This window comes from Ctenopharyngodon idella, chromosome 20 (assembly GCF_019924925.1).
Source record: "Ctenopharyngodon idella isolate HZGC_01 chromosome 20, HZGC01, whole genome shotgun sequence".
Taxonomy (NCBI): Eukaryota; Metazoa; Chordata; class Actinopteri; order Cypriniformes; family Xenocyprididae; genus Ctenopharyngodon; species Ctenopharyngodon idella.
In genome coordinates this window covers 1331142-1345729 of record NC_067239.1, presented here as the reverse complement: position 1 = coordinate 1345729, position 14588 = coordinate 1331142, and the positions used below count along the sequence as shown (strand labels likewise).

Below are 14588 nucleotides of genomic sequence, written 5' to 3'. Positions count from 1 at the left end.
ATTTATAATGTACAGCTGGTGGGCGGGGCGACGGGAACACACGCCCACAAACACACGCGCGCGCGATGGGACTCATTTTCGTATGAAACCTTATTAGGCTATTATTATATAAAAAAAAATCTAAACAAGTTTAGCCTATTTAATTAATTTACAAATGAAATTAATTGACTAGAAGTGATCCAACATTTCCTTGTTTTAAACTTCCAAAACAGATCTGTGCATAACAACATTCATTTTTTTCTGATCTTACAAATTGGGCAATAAATTAGGAAGTAAAAGATATACAAACCAACCCTTCTGTGATAACTTTATTGACACAGGCTGACATTTCTGTGCTGGAGTGCTGAAAAACACTCACTGTTGAAGAAACCAAAACCTACAGGCAAGTCTTGAACATTTAATTATCATCAGACCTAAAACAATGGATTAGTGGAGAAGAAAAGCTCCTGTCTCTCCTCTTGGTAAAACTAATTCATGTTTACATTTGACCCAACAATGTTCAAAAAGATGGCTTCATAACCACATCATGTCACAGGCATCCAGACAGAACAGGAAAATCAGCTCTTCAGAAACACACATCCTGTTACAGGGAACAAACACGCGGCAAAAGACACGGTTTCATGCAGAATGTGGACGGTTTTACCTATCTAATGCTGGTGGATGGAGTCCTGATACACACACACACACACACACACACACACACACACACACAAAACAAAAACTAAACAGCAGTGCTTGAATGTGAAGCTGGAAGAAATCTATTGTTTATTTCAGCAAACAGGCCTTCACCAGAGCTAAAAGATTGCAAATGGAGAAAAGTAATTTAAATACAAATAAAAAGTCACGAGATTAAAGAGCTTTATTGTCATGTGCACTTTAGTACAATGAAATTCTTAATTTGTCCATTTTCTCTCAAGAAGGACAGAAGAGAAGGACATAAAAAACAATAAATTACAAGACAATAAATAAAAAAGCGAGACAAAACCAATAATAATAAACCATGCACAATGACAATCATAAGAGACAATACAAAATGAAATCAAAAATCAACAAGCAATAAGAACAATGAAAACAATTTCACATTATATATAATAAGGATGTAGTGCAGGTAATGATGTGACAACAGTATAACATGTCAAGTGATAAACGTGTCAGTATAAAGTGTTAAGAGTATATCAGGTGTATGACGAGATTCAGTCAGAACATTAAAAGCATCAAAACATTTAAAAGTTTATTTCCTACCGGGATGAATGAAGAATTCGCTCTTAAAGGATTTAAGCATTTTCAATTATTGTTTCAGTATTATTGTAAACAATGTGTATATGTTTAGATGATGTATGTGTATATGAATGTATATGAAAAAAATATAAAGGTATTTTTATCTTACTATTGTTTTTGTTTTTTTTACATATTTGAATGATTTGTTTAACTTTGTGTAAAACGGGATACAAATTGATCATAAAACATCACTTGTTGTTTCACAACTGGTTTCTAACATCAGGATTCTTCAGAAGGATCTTCAGATGATCATGTGTTGATCTGACATCAACTCCGTTTCCACAAGTTCTTAGAGTTTCCCGCCCTGAGACCCTGAGCTCAAATAAGACGACGACTTCCATTATTAAATTCAGACATTATTCATATGGAGAAACACACTGACTGCTGTTGAGATGAACAGGCAAGACTGGACAAACCTCACAGAACGAAGATACTTCGGTAAATGCTTTATTAAATGTGTCGTGTGGTCTCGACTCTGTTTGAAACATTATTTTATGCCCCCAAAAGACATTGCTTTAACTGCTAACAGGTTTGATAAGCTTCAAGAAAATGCATTTGAATTGAGTGGATTCACTCTAGACCTCCATCACTTGCAGTCTGATATCGAGAGATCTTCAGATCTTTGCTGGAGAGACTAACTGCGGTGGTTAATATTGGATTTTACTTTTATTTTGTTTTAATTATTTTATTCATCCTTATTTGTATTTTTTCTTTCCTCCTCACTTGAGCTCGAGGGTCTTCTGGTATGTGTTTCTGTTTGTTAATAAGTGAAAATCAATAAAAAACAAAACATTATTTTAAATCCATTCCACAAAACCAGAAATGCTCTCAAAGTGCTGATATTCCTTTCATGCAGTGAGTAACTGAGCTGTTTGTGAATGTAAAAGCTCTGCAGTCTCACTTCCTGCTGAACCAACATAGGTTTGTAACTAATTTGCATAATGCCAGCCTCTGGTCTTCATTGGCTGCTGGTGAACAGTGTCTGCTTTGCCCCGCCCTCAAAAACTGTAATTATATATGAGGCAAAAATGCAGCACTTAGAAACGTCCTGCTCAAGTTGTGCTTGTGATGGTGGATCTGTTTGTTTTAAGTTGCAATTCATGTTTCTTTTAGTTTAATAAACCTTTATTGAATGCATCATCGATCCGCCTCTGGATATATTTATGCATTTAAGCACACGTCAGGACAAACATATTGCATCAACTTCTCCCATGGTGGACAAAAAACTAGAGAGAAAATCAGAGACACCTAACCTTGTTTTTTACCACCACAACAACTTTCATTGCTTATAATAATAACAATAAATTATAATTAATCATAAAGTCATCATCACAAACTGGTGGTGAAGGCTGTGCTCATGATGTTGACCAGGTGCTGGATGAGACCAAACATAAATAAATATGGTCAGCATCAGCATCACTGATCAATATAAATTATATATATTCATTTATATAGATCAGTGGTCAGCATACAGCCTAACACCTCTAGACAAGACTGAAAAGAGAGCATTATTTTGAACCGTTCATTTTTTTATCATCTGAATTTGTATACCTGACAAGTTCAACAGCTCATCTCTGATAGGTCAAACTGAAAGTGAGTGAGGATCAGCACTGCCTCCTTCTGGAGAGACATTGGCTACACAACACAAAGACAGTACAGATAACTCGAGTCAGTCACCTCCTTCTAAAGAAGACTTGTACATCTTCATTTCACGAAGAAATGTGCTAAACTCAAAAGAGTCCTTCTGTGATCTTCTGATCTGAGGGGTTTCAGCTGATTTCTGAAAAATGGTGCATCTAGGTTCTACCAAATCCACCTGTATGTGTACCCAACTGGAATCTGATCTTAAATGGGGAATAAAAAATAAAAAGTTAATTGCGACTTTATATCTCACTCGCAACTGCAAGTTTATATCACACAATTCTGAGAAATAAAGTCAGAATTGTAAGTTATAAACTCATCATTTTGAGATATAAACTTGGAGTTGCGAGATAAAATGTCGCATTTAATTTTTTAAAATTATTATTCTGTGGCAGAAACAACTTCCATATGAAACAAATAGGTAAAAATAAGATTTATATGATGATATTGTAATTGGATATGCACAAAAACTGTATTTGGACGGACAGTCTGAACAAGGCTTTAGTGAAGTAACAACTCTCTCCTCAACAACACATGATCTGAGGAATCACAAACTGATCTTTAACTCTTAGTGCTGGAGGTTTGATCACGTCAATATGAGCGTCAGAACTAGTGATGACTGACTTAACTAACAGCACTGATAATCATCATCCACTACATGACAGTGTTTGCAGAGATGAGGAGGAACATCTGACAGAGTCATGAAGGAAAACAGGCTGTACAGTAACAGATCACTCACTCACACCAGACTAAATTGTCTCACAAAATATTTTATTGAACAATCTTCAGTGTTCAACACAATCAGCAGCTGATAACAATGGATCTTAAAATAATTATTTGTCAAATTTAACTTTGTCATACATAAATATTATTTTACTCCCTGCTTTAACATATGTGCATATTTGAAAATCATGTTTTAAGATGGTTTCACTAAGGAAAGATTACAACTAATATGACTAATTTATTAGCTGAATGTAATTTTCCCAAAATAACCCATATTGTGGCATATTAACTCAGCTATATGCTTCAGCCCTGCCCAAACAAGAATCTAAATGCAGTAACTGTGTGTTGGTCTGGTAATTATGGATAGATTACTATACTGTGCAATATAAAGCGGAATATGAGTCTAATTAAATGATATCGCATATGTTTAAAACCATTACACACACACACACACACACACACACACACACACAGAGCAAGACTTCCACTACACTGACATGTTCAGTTCATGTCTATGAATTATTCCTGGGTGATTTATGTGAGGTGCAGTGATGATGATGATGATGATCTCAGTCCCATCTGGAGGTCCTCTTCCTCATGTACCTCTCTCCGTCACTGTCCACGGCCTCGTACAGCTGCTGGTCGCTCTCTCTGATGGCGTGCAGATATCCCAGGTACCCCACACACAGCGTGAGGCTCAGCAGACCCATGGCCATGACCGCTTTATTCTGCAGGAGAGAGAACAGCGTCTGTGAGCTGAGATCACTGTTACACGACATTATCAGGACAATGATGCAGTGTTGTCCTTTGAGATTATATCCCAGGGGATACTGGATCTCTCACATTAAAATGTCCTGGAAACTTGTTTCATGCTCTTGTTTTTTTGCTAAAGTCTTTTCTGTATAGATATAATTATAATTTCTGTATAGAAGTTATAATTTCGATTTACTATCATCATTTCAACATCCTAATCTCGACTGTCATGATTTCGACGTTTCATCTCTAAAAATAACATCATAATGTCGACTTTTGATGTCATTGTTATGACTGTAAACCATTTCAGTATTTATTGTGTGAAATGATAAAAAGTCGACGTTATGACATACTAAGTCATAATTATGGTAAAGTCAAACTTATTACTGTCATACTTTTTTGTCATACATATAATATCATAATTTGGTCTTTTAAGCTATAATTTTGATTTACTGTCATCATTTTGACTTCTTAATTTCATAATTATTTCGATCCCATAAAAATAACGTCATAATTTCCACATTTGATGTCAATTATGATTTTCAAAAGCGTGTTTTTTCTCTCTCATATGGCGGAAACATGTTATAAATCCTCGACTGTATGCAGAAGGAGAAGAGTGTGAGCAGAAGAAGAAGAAGAGTGTGAGCAGAAGAAGAAGAGTGTGAGCAGAAGAGTGTGAGTAGAAGAAGAAGAGTGTGAGCAGAAGAAGAAGAGTGTGAGCAGAAGAAGAAGAGTGTGAGCAGAAGAAGAAGAGTGTGAGCAGAAGAGTGTGAGCAGAAGAAGAAGAGTGTGAGCAGAAGAAGAAGAGTGTGAGCAGAAGAAGAAGAGTGTGAGCAGAAGAAGAAGAGTGTGAGCAGAAGAAGAAGAGTGTGAGCAGAAGGAGAAGAGTGTGAGCAGAAGAAGAAGAGTGTGAGCAGAAGGAGAAGAGTGTGAGCAGAAGGAGAAGAGTGTGAGCAGAAGGAGAAGAGTGTGAGCAGAAGAAGAAGAGTGTGAGCAGAAGGAGAAGAGTGTGAGCAGAAGAAGAAGAGTGTGAGCGGAAGAAGAAGAGTGTGAGCAGAAGGAGAAGAAGAGTGTGAGCAGAAGGAGAAGAGTGTGAGCAGAAGAAGAAGAGTGTGAGCAGAAGAAGAAGAGTGTGAGCGGAAGAAGAAGAGTGTGAGCGGAAGAAGAAGAGTGTGAGCGGAAGAAGAAGAGTGTGCGCAGAAGGAGAAGAGTGTGCACAGAAGGAGAAGAGTGTGAGCAGAAGAAGAAGAGTGTGAGCGGAAGAAGAAGAGTGTGAGCAGAAGGAGAAGAAGAGTGTGAGCAGAAGGAGAAGAGTGTGAGCAGAAGGAGAAGAGTGTGAGCAGAAGAAGAAGAGTGTGAGCAGAAGGAGAAGAGTGTGAGCGGAAGAAGAAGAGTGTGAGCGGAAGAAGAAGAGTGTGAGCAGAAGGAGAAGAAGAGTGTGAGCAGAAGAAGAAGAGTGTGAGCGGAAGAAGAAGAGTGTGAGCGGAAGAAGAAGAGTGTGAGCGGAAGAAGAGTGTGAGCGGAAGAAGAAGAGTGTGAGCGGAAGAAGAAGAGTGTGAGCGGAAGAAGAAGAGTGTGAGCAGAAGGAGAAGAAGAGTGTGAGCAGAAGAAGAAGAGTGTGAGCAGAAGGAGAAGAGTGTGAGCGGAAGAAGAAGAGTGTGAGCGGAAGAAGAAGAGTGTGAGCGGAAGAAGAAGAGTGTGAGCGGAAGAAGAAGAGTGTGAGCGGAAGAAGAAGAGTGTGAGCAGAAGGAGAAGAAGAGTGTGAGCAGAAGAAGAAGAGTGTGAGCGGAAGAAGAAGAGTGTGAGCAGAAGGAGAAGAAGAGTGTGAGCAGAAGAAGAAGAGTGTGAGCAGCACTCGCCGGTTTGATGAAGAGCTCCGGGTTGACCGCGCGGAACAGTGAGGTGGTTGTGACGCCCCGGAGCCCGGGACTCCTGTAGCCCGAGTCCGCGGAGCTGCTGGCCGGCTGCTGCGCGCCTCCTTTACCGCTGCTGCTGCTGCTGTCCTGCGCGGGACTCATGATCCTCCTCACAGCTGCCGCACAGAGGGCATAAACGCGCGCTGCTACTCACAAAAATCAGACCATCTACAGCCAAACACACGCTGAACATAAACACTTCTTCTTCTTCTTTGAGGTTTTACGGCAGCTGCCATCCAAATTGTTGCATTACTGCCACCTTCTGTTCTGTATTAAAGTCACTTTATTTCAGAGTCGCCTTTCCTCCTTTGCACACTATCTGCACATTCTAATATGGCTTTCATGTTGCTCTCGACTCTTTTTATTTCCTGTACTTGAGTCACCAATTCATTTATGTCTTTCAAGTATGAATTTTTCACATGACCCTGAGGTTCAAGATCGCAGGGTCAGTCGTGGGTTATGTTGACCTACAGGAGGACGGACGAAATCACAGCGCCCTCTAGTGTCGAAGAGTGTGAAGTGATTATTGAGAGCTCACAGCGCCCTCTGGTGTTCAGCACGCGCACATTCTCAGAGAACAGCGAACAGTAAGGATCAGTGGAAAAATTTACAGAAAAACATGTAAATAATAATAATAATAATAATAATAATAATAAACAAATATGATTAAATAAATAAGAAAAAAATTGTAATCAAAGTAATATAAATTTGATGTAAATACATAATACATCTAACCGTACAGTACTATAGTGAATAGCAAAAAAATAATAATAATGTAACGTAATGTATTTTACACATATTTATAATGTTATTTTTTCACAGTATACATTTTTAACAGTATAAATTTATATATTTATATAAATATAAATACTTACATGAAAATATATTGCTGCCTTTTAAATTTTAGAACGGGGTCCCTCACACGAGGATGATCATGTTTGGGGATCTGTAGCATCTACAAGATTGAAAACCCCTGCATTGATCAATATATGGCTATATATTGCGTATATATCTAAATGGAGTTCAAGTGTGAAAATGCCCTTAAGAAAAATATTTATATTGTCATTTTATGTGACATTTCATCAATAGTCTGACATAGAAGCAATGCACTATTGCACATCTCTATATTTAAAGTTGTGCATATATATACACATACATATATATATATATATGCATGTGTATATATATGCACAACTTTAAATATATCTCAACTGCTTTTTTTTTGTTTTTTGGTCGTAAAATATAATTATCTCCCAGGATATGTATGTTCAGCTTTATCTGCATACATACAGTATTCTCATGTAGGCCGATATATAACATATAGCAAATCTCAACTGCTTGATTGTTTATATCATCACAAAATGTAAACTATATTTTCATCCAGCTCTAATCTGCTATATAAATAGTTGACTTAAAATGGCCGTCTCTGCTTTTAAGACATACTGATTGGTTTCAGTTTATATTTTAATTCATTCGTTATATTTATCCTCCTTATTTTCAACAATATTTGCACTTCAAATGATAAAATCTGCTCAGCTCTACATTTATTTGTCCCTCATTACAAGTTATCAAGTGACAAAAGAGCTTTTTATGTTTAAAGCCCCAGTAGACTTGATTATTTTCCCTGTTGACATTAGATCCATTTCATCACGTGTATGTTTAAGCTGCTTCAGTGAAGCGTCACTGTTTATACTTCAGGTTTATATTGTATTGAGCAATCATTATTAATGTTTATTTATTACTAGACACTACTGCAGTGTTTTCATTCATGTCTGTGCGTTTCTTCCTCTTTGTTCTTATTGTTTGTTTGTGTACATTGATGAATTGATAACTGTTATTCCTAGTGATTGTGATATAAATCCTCTCAAGAGGTTTATCCTAATAATTCAATCTGAATATAAACGAATGATGTACATGAAAGTGTCTCTATACACCAGCCGGTTAAAGGACAGACTGATGACGTCTGCAGCATGAAGGATTATGAAGACAAACATTATTAATGTGTGCTGATGAATCATTCACAATAAGAGCAGGAACATGAATTAGGAGTGTAAACAGAGCCGTCCTTGTTCTGACACCTGTAACAATCACACATGAAACAGGTTAGTTCGTCTCTCCGCCGGTAACACTATCAGTGCTGTGGAGCTCATCAGTAATTCATGCCTGCAGTTTGTCATTAAAACTGCATCTGTTACCTATTGTGTTACTCAAATGTCTGCAGTCTGCATCAGTGCAAGCTGTTAAAGATAAACCTACAGCAAGACACACACACACACACACCTTCACTCGAGCTGTGACAGGACCATCATAAGACCAATGACCAATGATCCGTTCTGTTAAAAGCTGTACTTTTACTTAGTTACACTGACATTACAACATTGTGTAGACTTAAAAGTACAAAGTAGTCATATGACTCAAGTACTTGAGAAATGACTTCGAAAGACGAAGGTAATTGATGTAACAGGTATTGGTTTCAGGTCACACTTTAGATTAGGGTCCAATTCTCACTATTAACTTACTATTAACTATGACTTTTTCTTCAATAAACTACTAATTACTGTTTATTAATAGTAAGGTAGTCGTTAAGTTTAGGTATTGGGTAGGATTAAAGAATGTAGAATATGGTCATGCATTAATATCTGCTTTATAAGTAAGTACTAATAAACAGTCAATATCCTAGTAATATACATGCTAACAAGCAACTGGTTAATAGTGAGAACTGGACCCTAATCTAAAGTGTTACCTGGTTTCTTTTCAACATCTGCTGTGTCCTACAGATTTACATAGTCAGAACAATGAGAAAACAGTGATTTTGACCTCTCTTCTTTAAGTTTGGTAACACTTTATTTTCATGGTCCACTTTAGACATTTTACTAACTATAAGTAACTTATGACATGTCAACTAGCAGTCATTAGAGTATTAGACTGTCTGCTTAATATCTGCTAACACTTTATTTTCATGCTCCTCAATAAGTAACTTTGCAACTCCATGTCAACTAAGTCTAGGTTAGGTTTAGGTTTAGTAGAATAAGTTGACATGTAGTTTCAAAGTTACTTATAGTCAGAATGTCTAAATTGGACCATTGAAATAAAGTGTTACCCAAAGTTTTTGCATCAAAAAATACTAAAATGAGAAAAACTCAACTCTCTATGTCAGTTGAAAGTGTTTAAGTACAATTAAATATGAATACTTTTAAGTATTTTTCCGGTAGGTACTTAGAATTTTAATTTAGTAACATTTTTTGACACAGTATCTGTACTTTAACTTAAAATTCTCTACTCTTTTTACACCCCTGCACTGTAAGAGCCTAAAACATCTACTATGATTTAAACATTTTTTGATGCATGCGTCGCTGGAATATCACAATCCACTGCAACCTTTGATCGGTTGCAGAAAGTTCAATAAGTTTTTCCCTCAAAAGTTTAGTTTATTTTCTTATAAAGCACATTTCTACTGCCTCAAGCGCAGCCCGAAGTGCTGTTCAAAGCAATCAAGAAAACCAAACAAAGACAATACAAACACACCAACATAAGACTAATATTTAGTTCTCTCCTGAGTCAGACTCAAAAGACTAGACATAAAAGTGCTTAGGATGGCGAGTGGTAGGTTATTCCATAACCTAGGACCGGCTATCGAAAAGGCACGATAGGTTTTATCTTATCTATTAACCTTAGAAGCTAGTTTTCACCACAGTATTAACTTGTTTTGCGAAATTCAACTCGGAGTCAAAAAATACACCCAGATTTTTTGTGTATGGATGAGCATTTCTAGAGAGGGCCCAAGTAGCTAGAGATAAGTTGTGAAGAGCTAAGAGGGCCACAAAAACAACAACATCCATTTTGCTCTCATTTAAATGGAGAAAATTCTTAGCCATCCAGCATTTTACATCCTCGAGACACATAACATGCTTATCAACTGCGTGTAATGGGACATACAGTTGAGTGTCGTCAGTGTAGCAGTGGTGTGCGGTCTAATATTTCCTGAAAATAGACCCCAAAGGTAACATATAGAATTGGGCTCAATATAGACCCTCGTGGGACTTCACTGGGGTTCAACGGGTTGAAGGTCCAAATGTCAGTTTCAGTGCAGCTTCAAAGAGCTCTACACGATCCCAGATGAGGAATAAGAGTCTTATCTAGAGAAACCATCGGCTATTTTCTAAAAAAAATAAAAATTTATACACTTTTTAACCACAAATGCACTTGCACTGCTCTGCGATGTGCTATGCATTACATAATCATGTTGGAAATGTCACGTGTGATGTAGGTGGAAGTACCGATCCAGTGTTTACAAAGTGAACGTGCAAAGACTAAGTCAAACGCTCTTTACAAAAAAGATAAAACAACGATGTTGGACGATTTCAAAGTTGGAGGAGAAAATGAGATGGAGTTTTTCGTTCTACTGCGGTACTTCCGCCTACGTCACGCATGACCTTTCCAACATCATTACGTAATGCGTGGCGCATCGCAGAGCAGTGCAAGACGAGCATTTGTGGTTAAAAAGTATATAAACTTTTTTTAAGCCCCTTATATATAAGGGTAAGACCCTTATTCCTTGTCTGGGATTGTGTAGAGCTCTTTGAAGCTGCACTGAAACTGACATTTGGACCACAGTGAAGTCCACTATATGGAGAAAAATCCTGGAATTTTTTCCTTAAAAAATTTTTTTTTGTTTTCGACTGAAGAAAGAAAGACATGAACTTGTTCTTGGATGACATGGGGGTGAATAAATTATCAGGAATTTTTCATTCTGAACTAATCATTTAAAGTAGATTCTCCTGACATGAAGTTTATGATTAAAGCTGAAAATCTGGAATGGCAGGGGGTTAGTCTGTGAAGAGCGTATGACTCCATACGCTCTTCACAGACTAACCCCCTGCCATTCCAGATTTTCAGCTTTAATTTGCTGTTCATTGGAGCGCGGAGAGGCCGCGGTGCCCATGGAGACTGTGAGCGCCATTCAAGGACACGAGTGGGTGAGTCTGAGCAGTTTCCACTGAACTCAACCTGCAGAGGCTGTTTACACTGGTAACACTGCAGCTTACGAGGCTCACAACAACTAACAGCAGCAAAGCCTTCTGATTGGACGGTTATCAGCTGGTTCAGGCAGAGCGTTTCCACTGACTTCAGAGTCCTGCCATAGTAACCAAACAGGTGGGGCACCTGCGGCAGGTGTATTTGACTATCAAATAGCACAGAGAAGCTGCTCTCGCATTCACAGAGACGACGGGTAGCTCAAGGGAATCAGACTACATGAAAGGCAAGCACTTCCTTATTATATTAAAAATGTAATATGCCTTTGTTAAGATAAGTATTTTACCTATTTGTGCACATTTGGTGAAAGAAGCTCATTCTGATTCTGAAATTGATTGTTTTGCTAACATTTCAATTAATTTATGAAAACGTTATTTCTGCATGTTCTCTGAATGTTCAAAACCTCTATTTTTTTTTTCTTGGTTATGAGAACGCTACAGGAACATTCTATTTTATCATTCTTGAAACAGGAAAGTTACTTTTGAATGTACTCTGAAACAAGTAACATTTTAATATATATATATATATATATATATATAAACATTACTGGGATAACATTTGTTCATAACTTTGAGAGAACCTTGCCAGAACGTTAGCCAAAGTTCTGGGAAAGTTCCCTGTCAGCTAAGTTGACAATTCTCTGAAAAAGTGTGCACAACAAGTATAACTTGATATCTGTCGAAGAGTTGCTCTCATAAGCAAATGTGACATTAAACATCCTGCAAGTTAATGATTCACTATTAAAAATAAATGTTTCAAGAGGAGGTTTTTGCAGCAATGCCATAGAAGAGAACTATTTTTGGCTCCCCAAAGAACCTTTCAGTTATCAGTTCTTAAAATAACATTTTAATAATCTATAAAGAACCTTTTGTGCAATGGAAAGTTTCCATGGATGGGTTGTTCATGGAACCATCAATGCCACTAAAGATCCTTTATTTTTGAAAATGTAGTTAGAATGAGTTTTTTTTTCTGATTTGCCATTAGAGGCTTTTGCACCGGCTAGTTAACTCAGTTAAAGGAACTAGCCACTAGGATAGTTCCCAGAGAATTAATTTCTCCCCCGGGCCATGTTCCTGGTTACATTCGCACCAGAATAGGAATTCTGAAGCGGCCAACAGTGGCGTCTTTAAGCGCGGCATTTACATACACTAAATACCGACTTTTTAAAATGCCGGGTGTCAGTGTTTGACATGCGCTTGACCAATCAACTTACACTCACGTCACTGATAGTTCCTAAAGTGCTGGGTTAGACCCTACTCTGAAGTAGGAGCTAATTTAGTTCCCCCAAATGGAGTTCCTAGAACTAAAATTATTCCTAGTTCCTGCGGTGCGAACACGGCAAAATCAGGGTACTTCAGCCAAAAGTTCTAGGAACTATGAAAAGGTTCCTCTGGTGCACAAGCCCCTATTAAAGAACCATTTTTTGGGTTCCCCCAAAACCTTTCAATTATCAGTTTTTAAAATAACATTTTAATCATCTTTTTCCACTATAAAGAACCTTTTGTGCAATAGATGTTCTTCATGGAACCATCAATGGCAATAAAGAACCGTTATTCATAGAGTGTATATGGTGAGTGGAAGACATTTAACTCCTGGTTTCCTTCTGATTCCGCAGCAGCCCGATGAAACATGAACTGGGGATTCCTGGAGAATGTGTTAAGTGGGGTAAACAAGTACTCGACTGTCGTTGGACGGGTTTGGCTCTCCATCCTCTTCGTGTTCCGCATCCTGGTGTTTGTGGCCGCTGCCGAGCAGGTGTGGAAGGACGAGTTCAAAGACTTCATCTGCAACACTCAGCAGCCGGGCTGCGAGCAGGTTTGCTTCGACCACTTCTTCCCCATCTCTCAAGTGCGCTTATGGGCCATTCAGCTCATCATGGTGTCCACTCCCTCACTCCTCGTGGCTCTGCATGTGGCTTACAGGGAGCACAGAGAGAGCAAGCACAAGAGAAGGCTGTACCAGGACAAAGGCAGCATCGACGGAGGGCTGCTCTTCACCTACATCATGAGCCTGGTCCTCAAAACAACCTTCGAGGTGGTCACTCTGCTGGCTTTCTACTTCCTGTACAGCGGCTTCCACGTTCCCCGGTTGCTCCAGTGTGAAGAGAGCCCCTGCCCCAACACCGTGGACTGCTACAACGCAAAAGCCACGGAGAAGAAAATCTTCCTTTACATTATGGGCTGCACGTCTATACTGTGTATTGTGCTGAACGTGGTGGAGATGCTGTATATCATATCTAAACAGTGCTGGAAGTGCTTCAGTAAGAGGTACGCTCCTGTGCACGACAGACGTAGCCGGCCTCCCTCCACGTTCACTCTCGGCTCACCACAGCCGCTGTCCGTGTCGAAGGAGGAAGGGCTTCATTCTGCTCCGGCTGGGAAGGAAAGCCTCACGCTTGTTGCTGCATGAACTCTTGGGACTGTTCGACTTGTTCATGCATACCAGACCTGTAATTTTCCACTGACGGCTCAAATGCAAATAACTTACCATATAGTCATGTGTAGCTATGATATAATGAACTTTTAAAGAGGAAGAGAAAACACTTCCCATACTTTTGTTGTACTATATATACATTTCTTGCCATTTGAGTAGAATCTAGGCAAATTAGACAGACGTCATCATGCCCTCATTCTCGCAAACCGTCAACAAAACTACACAAGGTCAAAGAACCTATAACCCAGAAGCCATTAAATACAGGTTTGTTTGAAGGAAGGGTATGTTTCTTAACAACAGTGTTTTGTGCTGAGAATCAAATCATTTATTTATTATTTTCATTTAGCATATTCTTGGAGCTCATGGTAATGTTAATATATTTTTGTATGATAAACAATTGTTTTAATGTCTAAAGCAATACCAGATGAGAAGCACTGGGTTAGACTTTACTTACGTACTGTTTCATTTAATATGTCTAAAATAAACATCCTTGTCAGATAACCATGGTGGATAAGTGTGTCACTAGGAAAGTGAGTGGCTTGAGAACAGAGAAAAAAAGTAAATGGGTCCACAGCTATAAAAACAACCACTAGACATGGACTGATGGATACAGAAGAGTCTCATTCACGCTTGTGTCAGATTCTAAAATCTATTCATCTATCAATGTATTATAAACAATTTCTGTTTTCATATACGAAATCATTGCTTTTATACTGAGCGAATCATATTTTCTATCCCCTCATGGCATTTTTAGAATTTCAATAAAACACTGTTTAGTATGTTTAAACTGTTCAACTTAAAGCTATTATG

The 14588-nt window shown here is 38.2% G+C and overlaps 2 protein-coding genes and 1 long non-coding RNA gene across 3 annotated transcripts in view; 2 read left to right on the top strand and 1 right to left on the bottom strand.

Moving 5' to 3' along the window:
* Positions 1-14588, top strand: part of LOC127502252 (uncharacterized) — a 265865-nt gene that overhangs the window by 61668 nt on the left and 189609 nt on the right. The window lies entirely within an intron of this gene.
* On the bottom strand, positions 3670-6692 carry smim8 (small integral membrane protein 8). Its single transcript, XM_051875029.1, has 2 exons — positions 6255-6692; positions 3670-4370 (listed from the first exon to the last, which is right to left on the bottom strand). Exons 1-2 carry the CDS (start codon positions 6411-6413, stop codon positions 4212-4214), a joined length of 318 nt encoding a protein of 105 aa, XP_051730989.1. The 5' UTR covers positions 6414-6692; the 3' UTR covers positions 3670-4211.
* Positions 11420-14279, top strand: gjb7 (gap junction protein beta 7). The gene is made up of 2 exons (XM_051875020.1): positions 11420-11571; positions 12961-14279. The coding sequence occupies exon 2, from the start codon at positions 12975-12977 to the stop codon at positions 13752-13754; it is 780 nt and encodes a 259-aa protein (XP_051730980.1). The 5' UTR covers positions 11420-11571; positions 12961-12974; the 3' UTR covers positions 13755-14279.